We start from the raw sequence: 14,634 nt of genomic DNA, 5'->3' as shown, positions 1-14,634 counted from the left end.
TATTTGATCTTTTCTGTATGATTCACTTTACTTAGCACAATCCCTTCAAGTGCCATTCATTTTGTTGCAAATGGAAAGAGTCCATGTTTTCTAAATATGGCAAATAGTATTTCATTGAGTATAAATTCATCACATCTTAATCCTTTCATCTGTTATTGGGTATTTGGTCTGTTTCCATAGCGAGGCAATTGCAAGTAGGGCTCCATATATATAGAATTGCATGTATCTTTTTGAATGAGTGTGTTCATATTCTCTGGATAAATTCCGGAAGTGGGATTACGGATCATGTGGTAGTCCTATTTTTAATTTTTTGAGGGAGAGCAGTACTAGGGTGATTCCACCTACACCCCACAACTCCTGCACATGAGACAGAGACAGCCAAAGCATATACAGAGACAGCCAAAGCAATCTTGAGAACAAAGATGAATGTATTGTATTTCTGGATTACAAAATCTATTGCAAAGCTATCATAATGGAAATATTATGGTACTGACATAAAAACAAACATATATATCATGGAAAAGAATATAGAACCTAGATATTAACACATGCATAGAGTCAACTAATCTTTGAAAAAGATCCCAGGAATGCACAATGGGGAAAGTGGGTACCCTTTTCAATAAATGATGCTAGAAAACCTGTATGTTCACATGCAAAAGGATCAAATTGGAAACTTATCCTACCCCATAAACAAAAATTAATGGAAAATGCATTAAATGTAAGCTCTGAAGCTGTAAAAATCCTAGAAGAAAATATAGGGGAAAATACAGGTAATTTTTATTTCCAATTGCACCTAAATTAATCTGGGGGTAAAAGGAGAATATCACACAGAATATTAGAATTAAGTTCAGACACAACTTAACGATACAAGTGACTGAATCAGAGGACAAAATATTAATTCTCTCTGATTATAAAAGTCTCTGTAAATGTTGGGAACATTTGCCACTATTCATCCCCATTTCTTCTTATATATTCTCTTATTATAGAATTTTGTAAATTACTATAGATTTCATTCTATCTGTTATTTTCTGATATCCCTAATTTTATTAGATTTTTTTTAAAAATTGAAGTAACATTAGTTAATAACATTATGTAGGTCTTGGGTATACAGCTTTATAAAGCTGTGTCTTGTATATGCTACATTATGTTCATCTGCAAAAGTCTAGTTTCCATCCTTCACCATACTTACAATTGATTTCCTTTTACCAGATTCCCTTTCTTCCCCTTTCTACTTCCCATCACCATGTGTCCTCCAGTAACCACTATTTAGTTGATTTTTGCTTAAGAGTTTGTTTTTGTTTTGTTTCTTTAATCTGTCACATGTGAGTGCAATCATACAGTGTTTGTCTTTTTCTCTCTGACTTGTTTCACTAAGCATAATATCCTCTAACTCCAGTCACATTATTGCAAAAGGCAGGATTTCATATTTTTTTAAAATTTATAACATGGTAGTATTGCCTTACATATAAATTCTCTAGATACTTGTTAGAACATAAAATTATGATTATTTCTTGACAGCTTTTATTTTACCATTTTCTCTCCATGACACCCTCCATACCCTAAGAAAACCCTTCATCATACCTGAAATAATCTGCCATTTCAACACCTATGGTCTATACATATGACCCTAGTGGATATATTTTGATAAAGACATTTGTTTATTGTTAAATTTTCTAGACTATTTAAAGAGATCTTCTTCCCTAGCCTGAGTTTTAGATGCACACACAAGGAATTGCCAATTGCAAGTTGCTGACAAAATGTGTGTTTACTAGAGAGGGATGCCTAGAAGAACATGTGTATCTGAAAACATATGTTAAAAAAGTTAATTATATCCTTCTCAAGTAAAGCTTTACACAAACCACTTCATTTGAAATCACTGTGGAAGAAATCTCCAATTTTGCCAACATATATGTGCATAAGAAATTCTGGAATTATTAGATAATTCATGGCACTAGTCTAATCCCAAGCCAGCCATAAACACTCGCATGTACAATCTCTTAACTAGCATGTGCCACTGTAATGAGCACAGAATCACTGTTTAAGAATGACTATAGTGAGAACAAGGACGAGAAGGGCAAAGCAGACACTTTTAAACCAGCATGGCCCTGAGTGCCCAGGGTGGGCACAGGCCAGGCTGCGGGTCCGCAGGGGCTTGATGATGCGCTCCCTCTGGGTCATGATGGCTTCCCGGGCCCCAGCCCAGCTGCCTGGCCCCTGCAGGCGGTACTGGTATGGTGTGCACGGTCCAAAGAAACTCCTCAGAGCCAGCTTGGGATCCCGCAAAAGGAGGGAGAACAGGTTGGGCTTCACCCCTATTTCAGAGGCAATGTCGTCCATGTAGTCGACATAGCACACTCTGCGCGTGTCCCGGGGGTTATTCAGGAATCTGAAACCCAAAAGGGGGCAAATCAGAAACTTAATTCAGATGACCCCCTGTGTCCCTCCCTCCTAGCACAGTTAACATCTAAACATTGAATGAAGCTTGCATGAAGGGATAATCTTGGGAGTAAGAATTAAGAACTATTGATGATTTCTCCATGGTCTCAATGGTTCTAAGAAAATATTTATGCAGGTGTATTTTTTTCTGCCTAAGTCCTTCCAAGGGTCTTGGATACTAGAAACTGGATTTCAGACAATTTTTGTCTTATGAATATTCTTCTCTTCCTGAATCCCATACTTTGGCCACGCATTTGATTCTCAATCAGGACATTGTCTCATTTTGGTTAGCTGGTGGTGAGGACTATGACAGACAAATCTTGTGGGCCATTTATTGTGTGGTTAATTTGTGTGTATTATGTGTAATTTGTGTTTATTGTGTATGGTTAATTTGCTGTATTAATTGATGTAGTTCAGTATTACCAAAATTCAATTCTTGATCCACCTTCTTAAAATCAAAGTTATCTTCTTAGGATGAAGCCTTTTGATCTCTGAGAACATGCTGTGACACTGTCATTGTGAGTTCTCAACAGGCATTTGTTGAATAGAAATGGATTACTTTCCCAGTCCGAATGGTTGAGAATAAGTTTCCATAAAGAAGATTTGGCACAACCTACAATCTTCTGACATCCCATCAGAAACTTAATTGGATTTGGTAAGGATTTGCCAACTCAATTCCCACAAGATTTATCAATCCAACATCTTAAAAGAATGAAGAAGTCCTTCATTTCATCTTACATTTTCACATGCTTTACATCTCTGAGACTATTATGTGATGTAAATTCATAATTATATGCTGTATCTACTGTTCCACTAATTTTAACAAAAATTCTGATGATTTCTTAGTGGACTATTCTGCACTCATTCCATCCATAAACATCCCACATATGTCATTATGCTTGGATCAGAGTAAATGCAAAAGTTGAAAAGTTGAAACTCCATCAGGCAAATAGACCCAGATTCTATGATGATAAAAATATGAAGAATGCTTGATAGGCAGAGGGCTGCTCCTAAACACTTTTAATTGACTTTCAGCAAGAAGTATCTTACTCTAGCATCTTACTCTGTTTCCATTTTTTCCCTCTTCTTTGTGATATCAGCCATCATGTCACTCACTGAAGGTAACGTGTTCAGTCCTAGGAAAGAAGTTCCAAATTTTAACAAACTTAGTGAGAAGATAGGATTTCAGGAGGACCTGGATATCCCGAGGAGTCAGTTTGGTAGAACATCATGAGTGAGATAGCATGGGCGTGGGGGAGGTGGGTCCAGGAGCTACTCATGTTTGCTCTCAGCTCCTTGTTTTATCAGGTGCATGTACAAGATCATGTCCTTGGAACACATGTCTGATGAGTTCACATCTTGACCTCAAAGCCCACAAAGAAAGACGGACTGAAAATAGTCTCACCCAATGGATAAGACACAATATAGCATGAGCGTAGTCTTATTATCAGAGTATTGCCCTCATTTATATCGAAAGTTACAGTTTTTCATTTATTTTATGATGTAGTTCACAAGTATGTATTGTAGGTACTAATGGTGACTTGCTGTCTTCTGATTGTTTTCATTAAAGAAAGATATATTCTTAATTTTCCACCTTACTTCAGAGTAACCACTTTATTTAACTATCCTTTATTCTAATAATGGATAGCTCCTACATTTTGAGAAACAATGAAAGTTCCAGAAAAACATGGAAACTCTTTATGATAAATATCAGATGGCTTTACTTATACATGGAATAGAGACAAACCAAACAAAAGGTCAAAAAAATGTATGCCAGTTCTCCATAGGTCTGAGGCATACAGTAAAGGAGAGGGAGGGCGAGTAGACAACAGGGGAGGGAAGAGCATGAGCGACTATAGTAATGGGTCATAGGTGTTATAGTGGTGGGAGACCTATGGGGACTACACCTGAGGGTAGCAACCAATTACTGTACAAAAATGAACAATGATGTAAGAAAATAATTAAAAAGAAAAAAATGGGAAAAAATTAAAGGACAGGCAAACATATATGTAGAATTATTATAATGTGATTGGCATAATTTCATAATGGTACGTTTTGAATCAGTCTTCATGTATTCTCAACTTTAGAATCAATGATATTATAAAAAAGAATTATATTAATAATGGTTAATCTTCACATGATCAATATTTATTGAATGCCTATTGTTTACCTTTGAATGTTAAGGTGCTTAATTGTTCATTCTTTGCTACCCTGAAAAAATACATATAGGTATCCACATTCAAATGAGGAAATTGCAGAGTTCCAGTGATATGTCAAGATCATCTGCCAGTATGTGGAGGAGATTGATTTTTTAAATTTTATAACATATTTTACATCATTTTTCATTTTTGTACAATGTATGCATTTTTCATTGGTTATAGTCCCTGTAAAATTTCCACCACCTTTTTTTGATCCCACTCCCTTCTCCCCCCGTATAGTGTGTCTCTGATTTATAGTTGCTTGTTGATTTTGATTTTTACTTTATTATAATTAGTCTTCTTCCTGATACAAAAACATTAATTCAAAAGGGCACCTGCACCCCTTTGTTTGTTGCAGCACTAGTTACAATAGGTAAGCTATGGAAACAACCCAAATGCCCAGAAATAGATGACTGGATCAAGAAGATGTAGTACATATACACAATGGAATATTACTCAGCAATCAAAAAAGATAAACTTTTGCCATTTGCAGCAACATGGATGGAGCTGGAAGGGGTCATGCTCAGTGAAATAAACCAGAAAGAAAAAGAAAAATACTGGCTGGTCTCGCTCATAGCAGGAATTTAGGAAACCTAAATAAGGAGCTGGATTTTAATTCTGCCTTGATTTGACTCTAAAACCCTTGATCTTTTAGTTGTGTTGTGTGTACTGTGTGACTGTAACACAATTGACCAGCTTGTCCTCTTTATATTTGTACTGGAGAGACAGGCAAAAATGTTCCCTTCGATATAGACTCATTCTGGAGTGATGCTAGCAACTGGGAGAAAAAGGATGACTGCTATTTCCCAACTTTACTTTAGGTTGAGATCTTTCTTCTGTTGGTCTCACTTTCTATACTATATAATACAATATGATATGATATGATATATTATACTATACTAAACACTATACTGTTACATTCTATACTGCATATGCCTTTAATACTATATTTTACTAGACTTCTATATACTACTTGTCTCACTTTCTATATGATACTTTCTATTATCTCCCTCCTGTGCTTAAAGAATTATTTGCTAATAAGTTGTCTTTTGATGATACCTTAAGTTACACCTTTTTTCATCTTTAGTTTCATGCAGAAATTCTAAAGATTAGTAGCCATCAAACACCAAAGTAACAAATCTCAAGTGGTAGAATTTCAGAAAACTGTAAAACTGTAAAACTTCACATATGTTTTGCAGTGGAAGACCTTTGCAATACCTCTGAAATCACACCATCTATAGATATTTTTCTCACCATGCACAAGGCTAGCACATACCTTTGAATATATGAGCAGCCCATCGGCTCTGGATCTCTGAGGTGGGGATGGTGGCGCCCACTGGCTGAAGGATGCCAATGAAAGCTAGTGTTGGCTTCTCTAGCAGAGGCGGGAACACAAATTTAAACATGGTGCACTGGCTATCCAGAACTGTTGAGTCACTTTCCAAAAAAGGGAAAGAGAACTTGTATCCTGTGGCAAATATAACAAGATCAATGTCTTCTTCTGTGCCATCCTCAAAGGTGACTGATGTCTCAGTGAATTCTCTTATATTTGGTTTCATCACAATTTTTCCAGAAATTATGTGATTGGGTAGATCATCACTGATAGTAGATTGGTGGCTCAGAAATCTGAAGAGTAAAAGTTGAAGTCCAGAAAAATTTATCTAACTCTACTTGAAGAGGAACTGAACTAAAAAAATGCTTAAAATAGTTTTTAGTTGAGCCAAAATAAGTGAAAGAATTATTTTTTGTTTTACAAAAGATCTTTTTCATTATTCTTTTTCTAAATGATTTACTGATTAAACATTCTATAGATACTACTGAGCTCAAACATTCTGTAGGTACTATAGAATGCTAGCAATATCTATTAATCTTTATTGTATGCAAAGAGAAGATTTTGAAATTTGGGATATAAGCTTATACCAGTGATATGTTAATATCTAATGACTTTAAAAACAATTTTTGGAGAGATTTTGAAGAACAATTACCATGTGTTGATATTGGAAATAGAAAATCAGATCATATTCTGATTGCCATTTTATTTGGAGAACCTACATGCCATTTTAATACATTTTACCAACATTATTTTATTTGACACAATTAACAAGTCATCATCCTTGACTCCCTATAATTTCTTCTCCATTCAGCAACATTCGAGGACTGATGCCTCTGAACCTGGTGATATATGGTGATATTCAATGATAAGATGGAGACCCTGGGCTCCCACCAAGAAACCTGAATCTTTCTTTTGGCCTGGAAGATAAAGTTGATTTTTATGATATAACTTGCCATTCGCCGCTTGCCCACTATGTGAAAGTCTTATAATCTACAGAAGTGAAAGTAGCCTGAAAATATGAAGGGTGCGGATGATGAAGCCTCCACCACATTCCTGAAGCTCAATTTCTTTCCTCTAAGGTGAGTAGAATAGTGCAAAGACACACAAGAAAGGAAGAAATGACGAATATTCTCCCACAACACTTCAAGTTTATTTTCAAAACAAACATGAACTCTGTCCCATCCTTATATCCCAAGTCTGACCTGCTGACTCCAAAAGGTAGAGGCAAAATCATTTTTTAAAAACGCTAATCATACCTGTGTTTAGGTTGCAATCCATACACATCATGGTTAAATCGTGCATTTAATTTCTTCTCTGTCCATCGGTTGATTAAGAAGGCAGGGTACAGTTTGTTGAGGTTGGAGTTAAAACGAGTGAAGAGAGCAATGTCCATGGGCATCCCATTATCCCAGACCCGGTTCCAGATCCATGAACCCCTCCTTGTGCTGAGAAATACCTAGAAGAGAACACCGATAAGTGAAAAATAGGGCCTCAGAATGTAACCATTTCTTCTCATAGGAACCTGTTCTCAATCTTCAGATACATACCATTTGGCTCATGAGGAGAAATGGACAATTATCTTGCCTTTTTAGCTACAAGAGTTCCTTTGTCCTCAAAGACAGGTAGACCAACAAATACATTTGTACATTTGTATACACAAGGATGCGTCTACATGTTGTTTATGTCTTTAGGGTCTCCCCAAGCCTCCCTCTACATCTCACCCATCACCCCTTTGATCTTTCTCCAGAGCAGTGGTTGATGCCTGCAATTTCTTAAATCCTAACTTCTGGGAAACATAATAATGCAAGAAGATAGAGATCAATAAATTGTAGCATAAAATTCCACTCATTTGCCAATAACTGTGTAAAGTGTCTGGAATACTTAGTTAATTCATATCCCTAGAAATATAAATATGAAGGAATCAGAACTGGAAGATTGTGTGGAGGGTTATGTCAACGAAATATAGAGGGATTTGAAAAAATGGTACTTAAAACTTTTTTGTTTCTCTGTATGTTCACTTTTAAAACTCTTGGCTGAGCTGATAAAACCTACATGCTCTGGTAAAAAACAAACAATATGTCACTCACTAAGCTTTGAAATATTTATTTCATTCTCAAATTTTAAAGATTTTTTTTGGGTGGATGGGTTACTTAGATGTCTACAAAGTGTCAGGTGTGGGGGTAGCTAATGAAAAGGACTAAAGCAGTGTGTGCACACACACTACACACACTTTACACAGTGCTCACATCTCAGAGGGCATGGGGCAGGTTGCACCTCAGGAAAGAGAATTTTAGGAACCAAACCTGTGGGGTTACATGACTGAGCTCAATTGCCAAGTCAACTCCAGAATTTCCAATACCGACCACAACGATTCTCTTCCCCTGAAATTTCTCTGGACTCTTGTATTCCCAAGTGTGCATATATTCACCTTTGAACCTCTTGATCCCTGTGGTAAAAAGAGAATTATTCAAACTTTGGTCATTGTTTTATTTTATTTTAACTGCTGGCATCCTCTGAAGCTTATTACTAAACTCAAAGACCCTCCTACTTAAATCTCATTTGCTGGCCCACTGATTCCAGTTCTGGGGGCGATGCTCAAATCATCTAATAGAATGAATCCTTCCACAGTGTCATTTCAGACCATAAATTGCAAGATCAAACATATCCCCAGGTTTCTAAGAAGATCATTTATGTTTTTACTTCTCTATTTTCTGCCCTGACTTCAAAGAGGAACATAGCTCTCTTCAGGTAATACATCTTTCTTGTCAGTCACCGCTGTTTATTTACAACTACTGCTGTGGACCCAATTCCCTGCCTTGCTTTCCTAAACCAAATTGCATGTGTGTCTGGCTGATTTCTACCTCTACTGAGCTTAGTACACCTTCCTGCCTGTCCTATTCACTCATTCCCCTATTATGAACAAATATTCCAATATAATCCATAAGATCTCAAGCTGAGAGGTGTATGGCTTTCCAACTTTTACCCACAAATCTTGTTCTGACTCTAACAGAAACTTCCTATGGCATGGTCATAAAAGCTGGTGGGGATTCTGCAGTATTTCATCCTTTAAACATTGTTGGTATTTGCACATTTGGATTTCTTTGCTCCTCCAGTGACACTGGACAGTCTTTTTTTCTTTTTTTTTTTTAAAGATTTATTTATTTATACAAGCACTGGGTACAGTCAGGGGCACAGGAGGGTGAGAGAATCCACCAGAGCCAGAGCGGGGAGCAGAGCAGGCAGAAGGACCGAAGTACACTGCTGAGGGGAGCAGCGGGAGGCAGAAGAGATCTGCGTGCTATGTGGGACCAGCTCCGGTGGCTGGGGAGCAGCTGGGGATTGAACCAGCGCTGCAGAGGCTGCAGGCAGCTTCGCAAGACAGCGCTCAACCAATGCACCACTGGGAGGCCCAAGGACAGTCTTGATTGTGGTTTGTTGTGTTCCTTTTCCCCTACAGAATCTGCTCCAAAGCTTTAACTTTCTCCTGGAAGCAGTTCTTTGATCCTTACCTAGTAAGTTCCTGGCATGGATGCAATATTATTGTTCCCAAATCCCATCGTTGCCAAGTTCAATTATCTATGGCTAGATAGAATCCATATGAAATTCCTTCCTGAAGCTCTTTCAAGTACTTCTCTTTCCCTTCACCCCACTGTAATCCCTTTGCTCCCTAGAGATAATCCTTTCTTTTCTGTCTTATTTTTATGAAACAACAAATTTCCTAGGTGACTTTCTCCATACCTAAAACGTACCATGTTTTGTTCTTCCTGCTCTGTCTCCTTTGCCCAGGAGAAAATGTGTTTTTTTTTTTTTTTTCTATTCCAAAATGAACTCTTTGCCCCTTGGTGGGAGGAGACACAGAGATCAAACAAACTTAAGCATGATTCTCAATTCTTTCACCACTAGTGATATTTGTGATGTGTAAAAAATGGAAACTGCTTTATCCACTATTGTGGATTACTACAAGCACCCCTTAAAAGTTTCCTATAACATAGGAAGTGATTGAAAAATAAGCTTTCCTTTAACTGTCTTTATTCCTATTCACCCTCTTTCATGTTTATTTATTTTTTTTTTTAAAGAGGCATGTATATTTATTTATTTATTTGTTTGTTTGTTTGTACATGCACTGGGTACAGTCAGAGGCGCGGGAGGGTGAGAGAATTCACCAGAGCCAGAGCGGGGAGCAGAGCAGGCAGAAGGACCGAGGTACACTGCTGAGGGGAGCAGCGGGCGGCAGGAGAGGTCTGCGCGCCATGTGGGACCCTCCTCCGGTGGCCGGGGAGCAGCCGGGGATCGAACCGGCGTTGCAGAGGCTGGGGGCTGCTTCGCAACCCAGCGCTCAACCGCTGCGCCACTGGGGAGGCCCTCTTTCATGTTTATTGAAGATATCTGGGATCTTGTTGCATTGTGGCCTCAATCATTCTCCCTCATACAGGCAGAATCTGCTCTTCCTTTCTGTCTCTGGAAATGGCAACTCCATCGCGCAGACCAACAACATTAGAATTATCCTTGAGTCTTCTCATTTTGCCACATCTCACAAGAGGTCCATCATCAAAATTTGTCAACTCTGTGTTCAAACTATTCGGGATCCAAGCACTTTGTCTTTCCAGGGTCCAACCCACCATCTTTATTTTTTTTTTTTTTTTTCACAGAATGAGTATAAAAACCTCCTCACTATTCTCCTGCTTTCATTTACCACCATTTCTGAAAATGATTGGAGCAAGCCACTTCTCTGCTCAAAACCTTCCAAAAATTCCTGTCTCACTCAAAGTCAAAGCCAGTGTCCAAACAACGACCTTGAAAGCCCTTATTGATTTAGCCTACCATTCACTCTCTCCTACCATCTCTTTCTTGCTTTTTCCTTTACCCCAGCCATACTGGATTTGCCAGGGTTTTGTCTGTTTTGTTCTCTGCTCAGTTTCTGACATACAATGGTCCCGAATAGGTAACTCATGAGTGAATTTTGAATGAATGAATATAGAAATATTTAAATCTCTATTCAACTAGCTGACAAAATAAATAATAGACCTCTCTTTTAACCTTCTCTAGCTTCTTATACTGGGAAACAGACACTCAAAGCAATAGAGTTGGGGGGGATCCTAGAACCCCAGAATCATGTATATTCAGAAGATTGAGTATACACCCTGCATCTAGCAATAAACAGGGAGACCTTATACAGGTCAGTCATTCCTGCACCATTATTTATCAGGGTCCTTAGTCTTCCAAGTAGTAAATATAGTGGTCTGCTCTCTGAAATGCATCATGACACTAGAGCAGAGTGATCTATATTCATCGTGGTATGCAGGTACATACACATTCAGGAATAAAGCTAAATTTAAATACTGTTGTCTACAGCTTTGATTTTACTATTTATGCAAACTCTACCAACACAAAATAATTCCTATGTTTTGCCTTTCAATTGTAGGAAATGTAGCACTTTTCACTTAAAATAGCCCAGAACTGGTAGTGATATTAGCATTTTTAATTTTCCTTTTATAACACTGTTTATAATTTGGACTTTGAAAGAGCATGCATTACTTTAATCAGGAACAATACTATTGATTTTGAAAATAAGATGACTTTTAGAATGACAAATTTTCTTCAAAGACAACAAGAGCAACAATGGTAAAACCTCCAGAAACCAGTGACTTCCCATTTATTACGACATACCTGGAAAGCTCTCCAGTGGCAAGACAGGCTCAGAATAAAGGCCAGTACACACCATGATCCCGTCAAAGACATAGGACTCCTGCTTCCCCTCAGTCTCCACCACCACATCCCACTGTCCCGTGCAGGAGAAGTCGGGACGCTTCCTCACGCTGCATACCCTCGTCTGGGAATGAGGCAAAGAGACTCGTGACCACCCTTCCCAGCTGCCCTCCTGCCCAAGAATTCTTGACCTCAATATGTAAGATGGACAATACCTACTCTTCTCTGGGACTTCATAAGAGCATTCCATTAAGGTGGTTTCCCTATGTTTAAGGCAGAGACATGGTCCACTTTGTTCCCAACTGTCGTCCTGAGTGTGGTTAGTGCTGAGACAATTCCAGTTGCACAGTCAACCCACCATATTTGTCTCCTGAGGGAGGTGAAGTGAGAAGTTCTCACTGCCTTCCCTGGAGACGTAGGAAAGCTAGCTCCCAAGGCTGAGTGGAGCTTCTCTGCACTTTGTTCTAGCCTGGCTCCCCTCTCTACCAGGAGGGTTCTGCAGTACGGAGTGTTCTTTGCCCACTTACCAGAAACCGGATGTGCTTAATGAGGTGAAAGTGTCTGACGTACATCCTGATGTACTCCATGAGTTTGGAGTGGTGCATGTAGTTGGGAAAGTGATCAGGGAATGGGAAGTCACTGTAGGCTGTCATCTCCTTGGATGTGTTGCTCGTGGCAGATCTGTAGATACTTGGCCGGCCCCCTTCAGTCTTCTCCTACCAAGAAAAAAGGACAATCACTGGCTTTTAGAATCAAAAGTATGAGGATATCCAAATATTACCTCAGTTAAAAATTATTAAAATTAAAATATATGGAATCAAAAGTAACAGTTAAAAAATAACCCCTTTTACATGTCAAATTAGGAAGCATCTGTGATTAATTCTTTCAAGCACAGAAAGTCTTTTTCTATTATCTTCATTAAGAGAGACCAGAGGTAAATAGAACCTTGAATACTGTTGATGGGGATGTAAATGTGGTACCATTATGGAGAGCAGTATGAAGATTGCTCTAAAAATTAAAAATGGAATTTCCATATTATTTATGTATTGAATAATTACTAAAACACTAATTTGAAGAGATTTATGTCTCCCCATGTTCACTGCAGCATTATTTACAATAGCAAAGAGTTGGAAACAACCAAAGTGTCCATTGACATATCAGTGGGTAAAGATGTGTATGTATATATACATGGAGTATCACCCAGCTGCAAAAAAGAGAAAGATATCCTGCCATGTGCAAGGATATGGATGTGACCTAGAGGGAATTAAGCTAAGTGAAATAAGTCAGATGGAAAAAGAGAAGCACCATATAATTTTGCTTTTATGTGGAATAGAATGAAAGAAAACAAATAAATGAATTAAATAAAACATAAATAAACTTTTAGATGATAAGACCAAATTTGGTTCTCCCAAAAGGCAAGCAGAAAAGTGACTAGGAACATTGGGTAAAGGGGTGAATTGTTATGTGGAGGATTGAATTGGACTCTTAGTGGTGAACTTGAGACAGTATATACAGACACTGATTTATAGCAATGCACACCTGAAACTTATTAATGGTATAATGCAATGTTGCTTCAAAGAAATCTAAAGAAAACAAAAAAACATAAATGCAAAAAAATTGGGGGCAACAAACAGAAGGACATTAAAAGAGGATGGAAAAAACAAGCAAAGAAAAATGTATGTGAGACATGAGAGTAAAGGTGGGAATTCCTCTCAGCACAGAGTCTGTGGGGTCAGAATTCTGGGTTGAGGGAATCATAAGGTCTGGCTATTCACAGTGATGATAGAAAAGAACAGAACATAATTAGATTTGATTTTCTTTTTATCCTTTTTTATTGCCATTTTTCCCCTAATTACAAAAGCAGTGCATGTTTAACCTAATCATATAAAGAATTATAGGGTAGAATATCATTCATGATGATCACTTTAAATGTTTTGATATATACTCTTCTAGTCTTAGCCTCTCACTCTATTAGTCTATTAGTAGGAATTAATAAAATTACATTGGTAGTTGAAGGATAAATTAGTGCAGTAATCTGCATTCCAATTTCCCAGATATGAAAAAACGCGTCCCACTCATATAGAGGTACATTCAGACTTACCTTGTATCTCCACAGTCCTCCAATGTCGTCGCTTACTTCAAAACAGGTGGGCTCCAGTCCTACCTCCAGACAGTTCTTAATGGCACCTAATCCACTGACCCCTGCGCCAATGACTGCAATTCTTTTGCCCGGCATTGTGTCTTGTATCAGGAGGTTATTAGGAAAAACTCAAACTTTTGTCACTCTGTAATTTGTTCATATAATGCAGGATCATTAGTTTTTTCTTAAAATCATTTGATAAAACACTCAAGGAATGACTCACTCAAAGCTGTAAGGCCACTGTTGTACAACAGAAACTGCTACTTCACATAGGCTTTCTCATTTTCAAGTACAGAGTAGATTATCTTCTCTTAAAAAGGTTTGACCCTTAAAATTTTCCTATGAATTCATTTTCACATTTCTATTTCTATAGCTCAATTTAAGTGATCTTTAGAAATTTAGTTCAAATGCCTTCATACCAGAGATTAATTTTCTGCCATTGATTCATTCATTCAATAAGTACTTATTGGTTACACACTATGTATCAGACAAGGCAGATACACCTGTGTGCAGAACAGACACAGTTCCTGAAAGAACATTCCAAAGAGGTAGACTCCAGGCAAATAAGTGAACACATGGTAAGCCAGATAATATATACTAAGGGGAAACTGTATAGGAGATAATGATATGGACTAGGAGAAAGCTAAGGGGAATCCAGTAGGAAGGGTATTCTTTTATATACCAGAGAAGGGCTTTCTTTATACATTTAAGCAGGAAGTGAGGGACCACGCTATGTGTGTATCTGAAAAATCACTTTAAGCAGAATCTGAGAGGTACACACTGAACTTTTGGAGAAAAACAAGTGAATCACTGTGAATGTG

At 37.9% G+C, this 14,634-nt stretch overlaps 1 protein-coding gene across 1 annotated transcript; it reads right to left on the bottom strand.

The window, feature by feature from the left end:
- Positions 1–2,031: 2,031 nt before the first annotated feature.
- On the bottom strand, positions 2,032–13,909 carry LOC119242279 (flavin-containing monooxygenase 5-like). The gene is made up of 8 exons (XM_037508010.1): positions 13,775–13,909; positions 12,201–12,389; positions 11,635–11,797; positions 8,271–8,413; positions 7,224–7,423; positions 5,911–6,260; positions 3,500–3,572; positions 2,032–2,386 (listed from the first exon to the last, which is right to left on the bottom strand). Exons 1-8 carry the CDS (start codon positions 13,907–13,909, stop codon positions 2,032–2,034), a joined length of 1,608 nt encoding a protein of 535 aa, XP_037363907.1.
- Between the last annotated feature and the right edge of the window lie 725 nt (positions 13,910–14,634).

This window comes from Talpa occidentalis, unplaced genomic scaffold (assembly GCF_014898055.3).
Source record: "Talpa occidentalis isolate TD23 unplaced genomic scaffold, MPIMG_talOcc4v2.1 talOcc4.12, whole genome shotgun sequence".
Taxonomy (NCBI): Eukaryota; Metazoa; Chordata; class Mammalia; order Eulipotyphla; family Talpidae; genus Talpa; species Talpa occidentalis.
This window is presented reverse-complemented; position numbering and strand designations above follow the sequence as displayed.

Excerpts from the sequence above, each read along its gene's own strand:
- LOC119242279 (XM_037508010.1), bottom strand. The coding sequence starts at position 13,909 with ATGCCGGGCAAAAGAATTGCAGTCATTGGCGCAGGGGTCAGTGGATTA. Across the intron at positions 12,390-13,774 it reads GAGGACTGTGGAGATACAAG|GAGAAGACTGAAGGGGGCCG; the intron begins GTAAGTCTGAAT and ends TTTTCTTGGTAG. Across the intron at positions 11,798-12,200 it reads TTAAGCACATCCGGTTTCTG|ACGAGGGTATGCAGCGTGAG; the intron begins GTAAGTGGGCAA and ends CCTCATTCCCAG.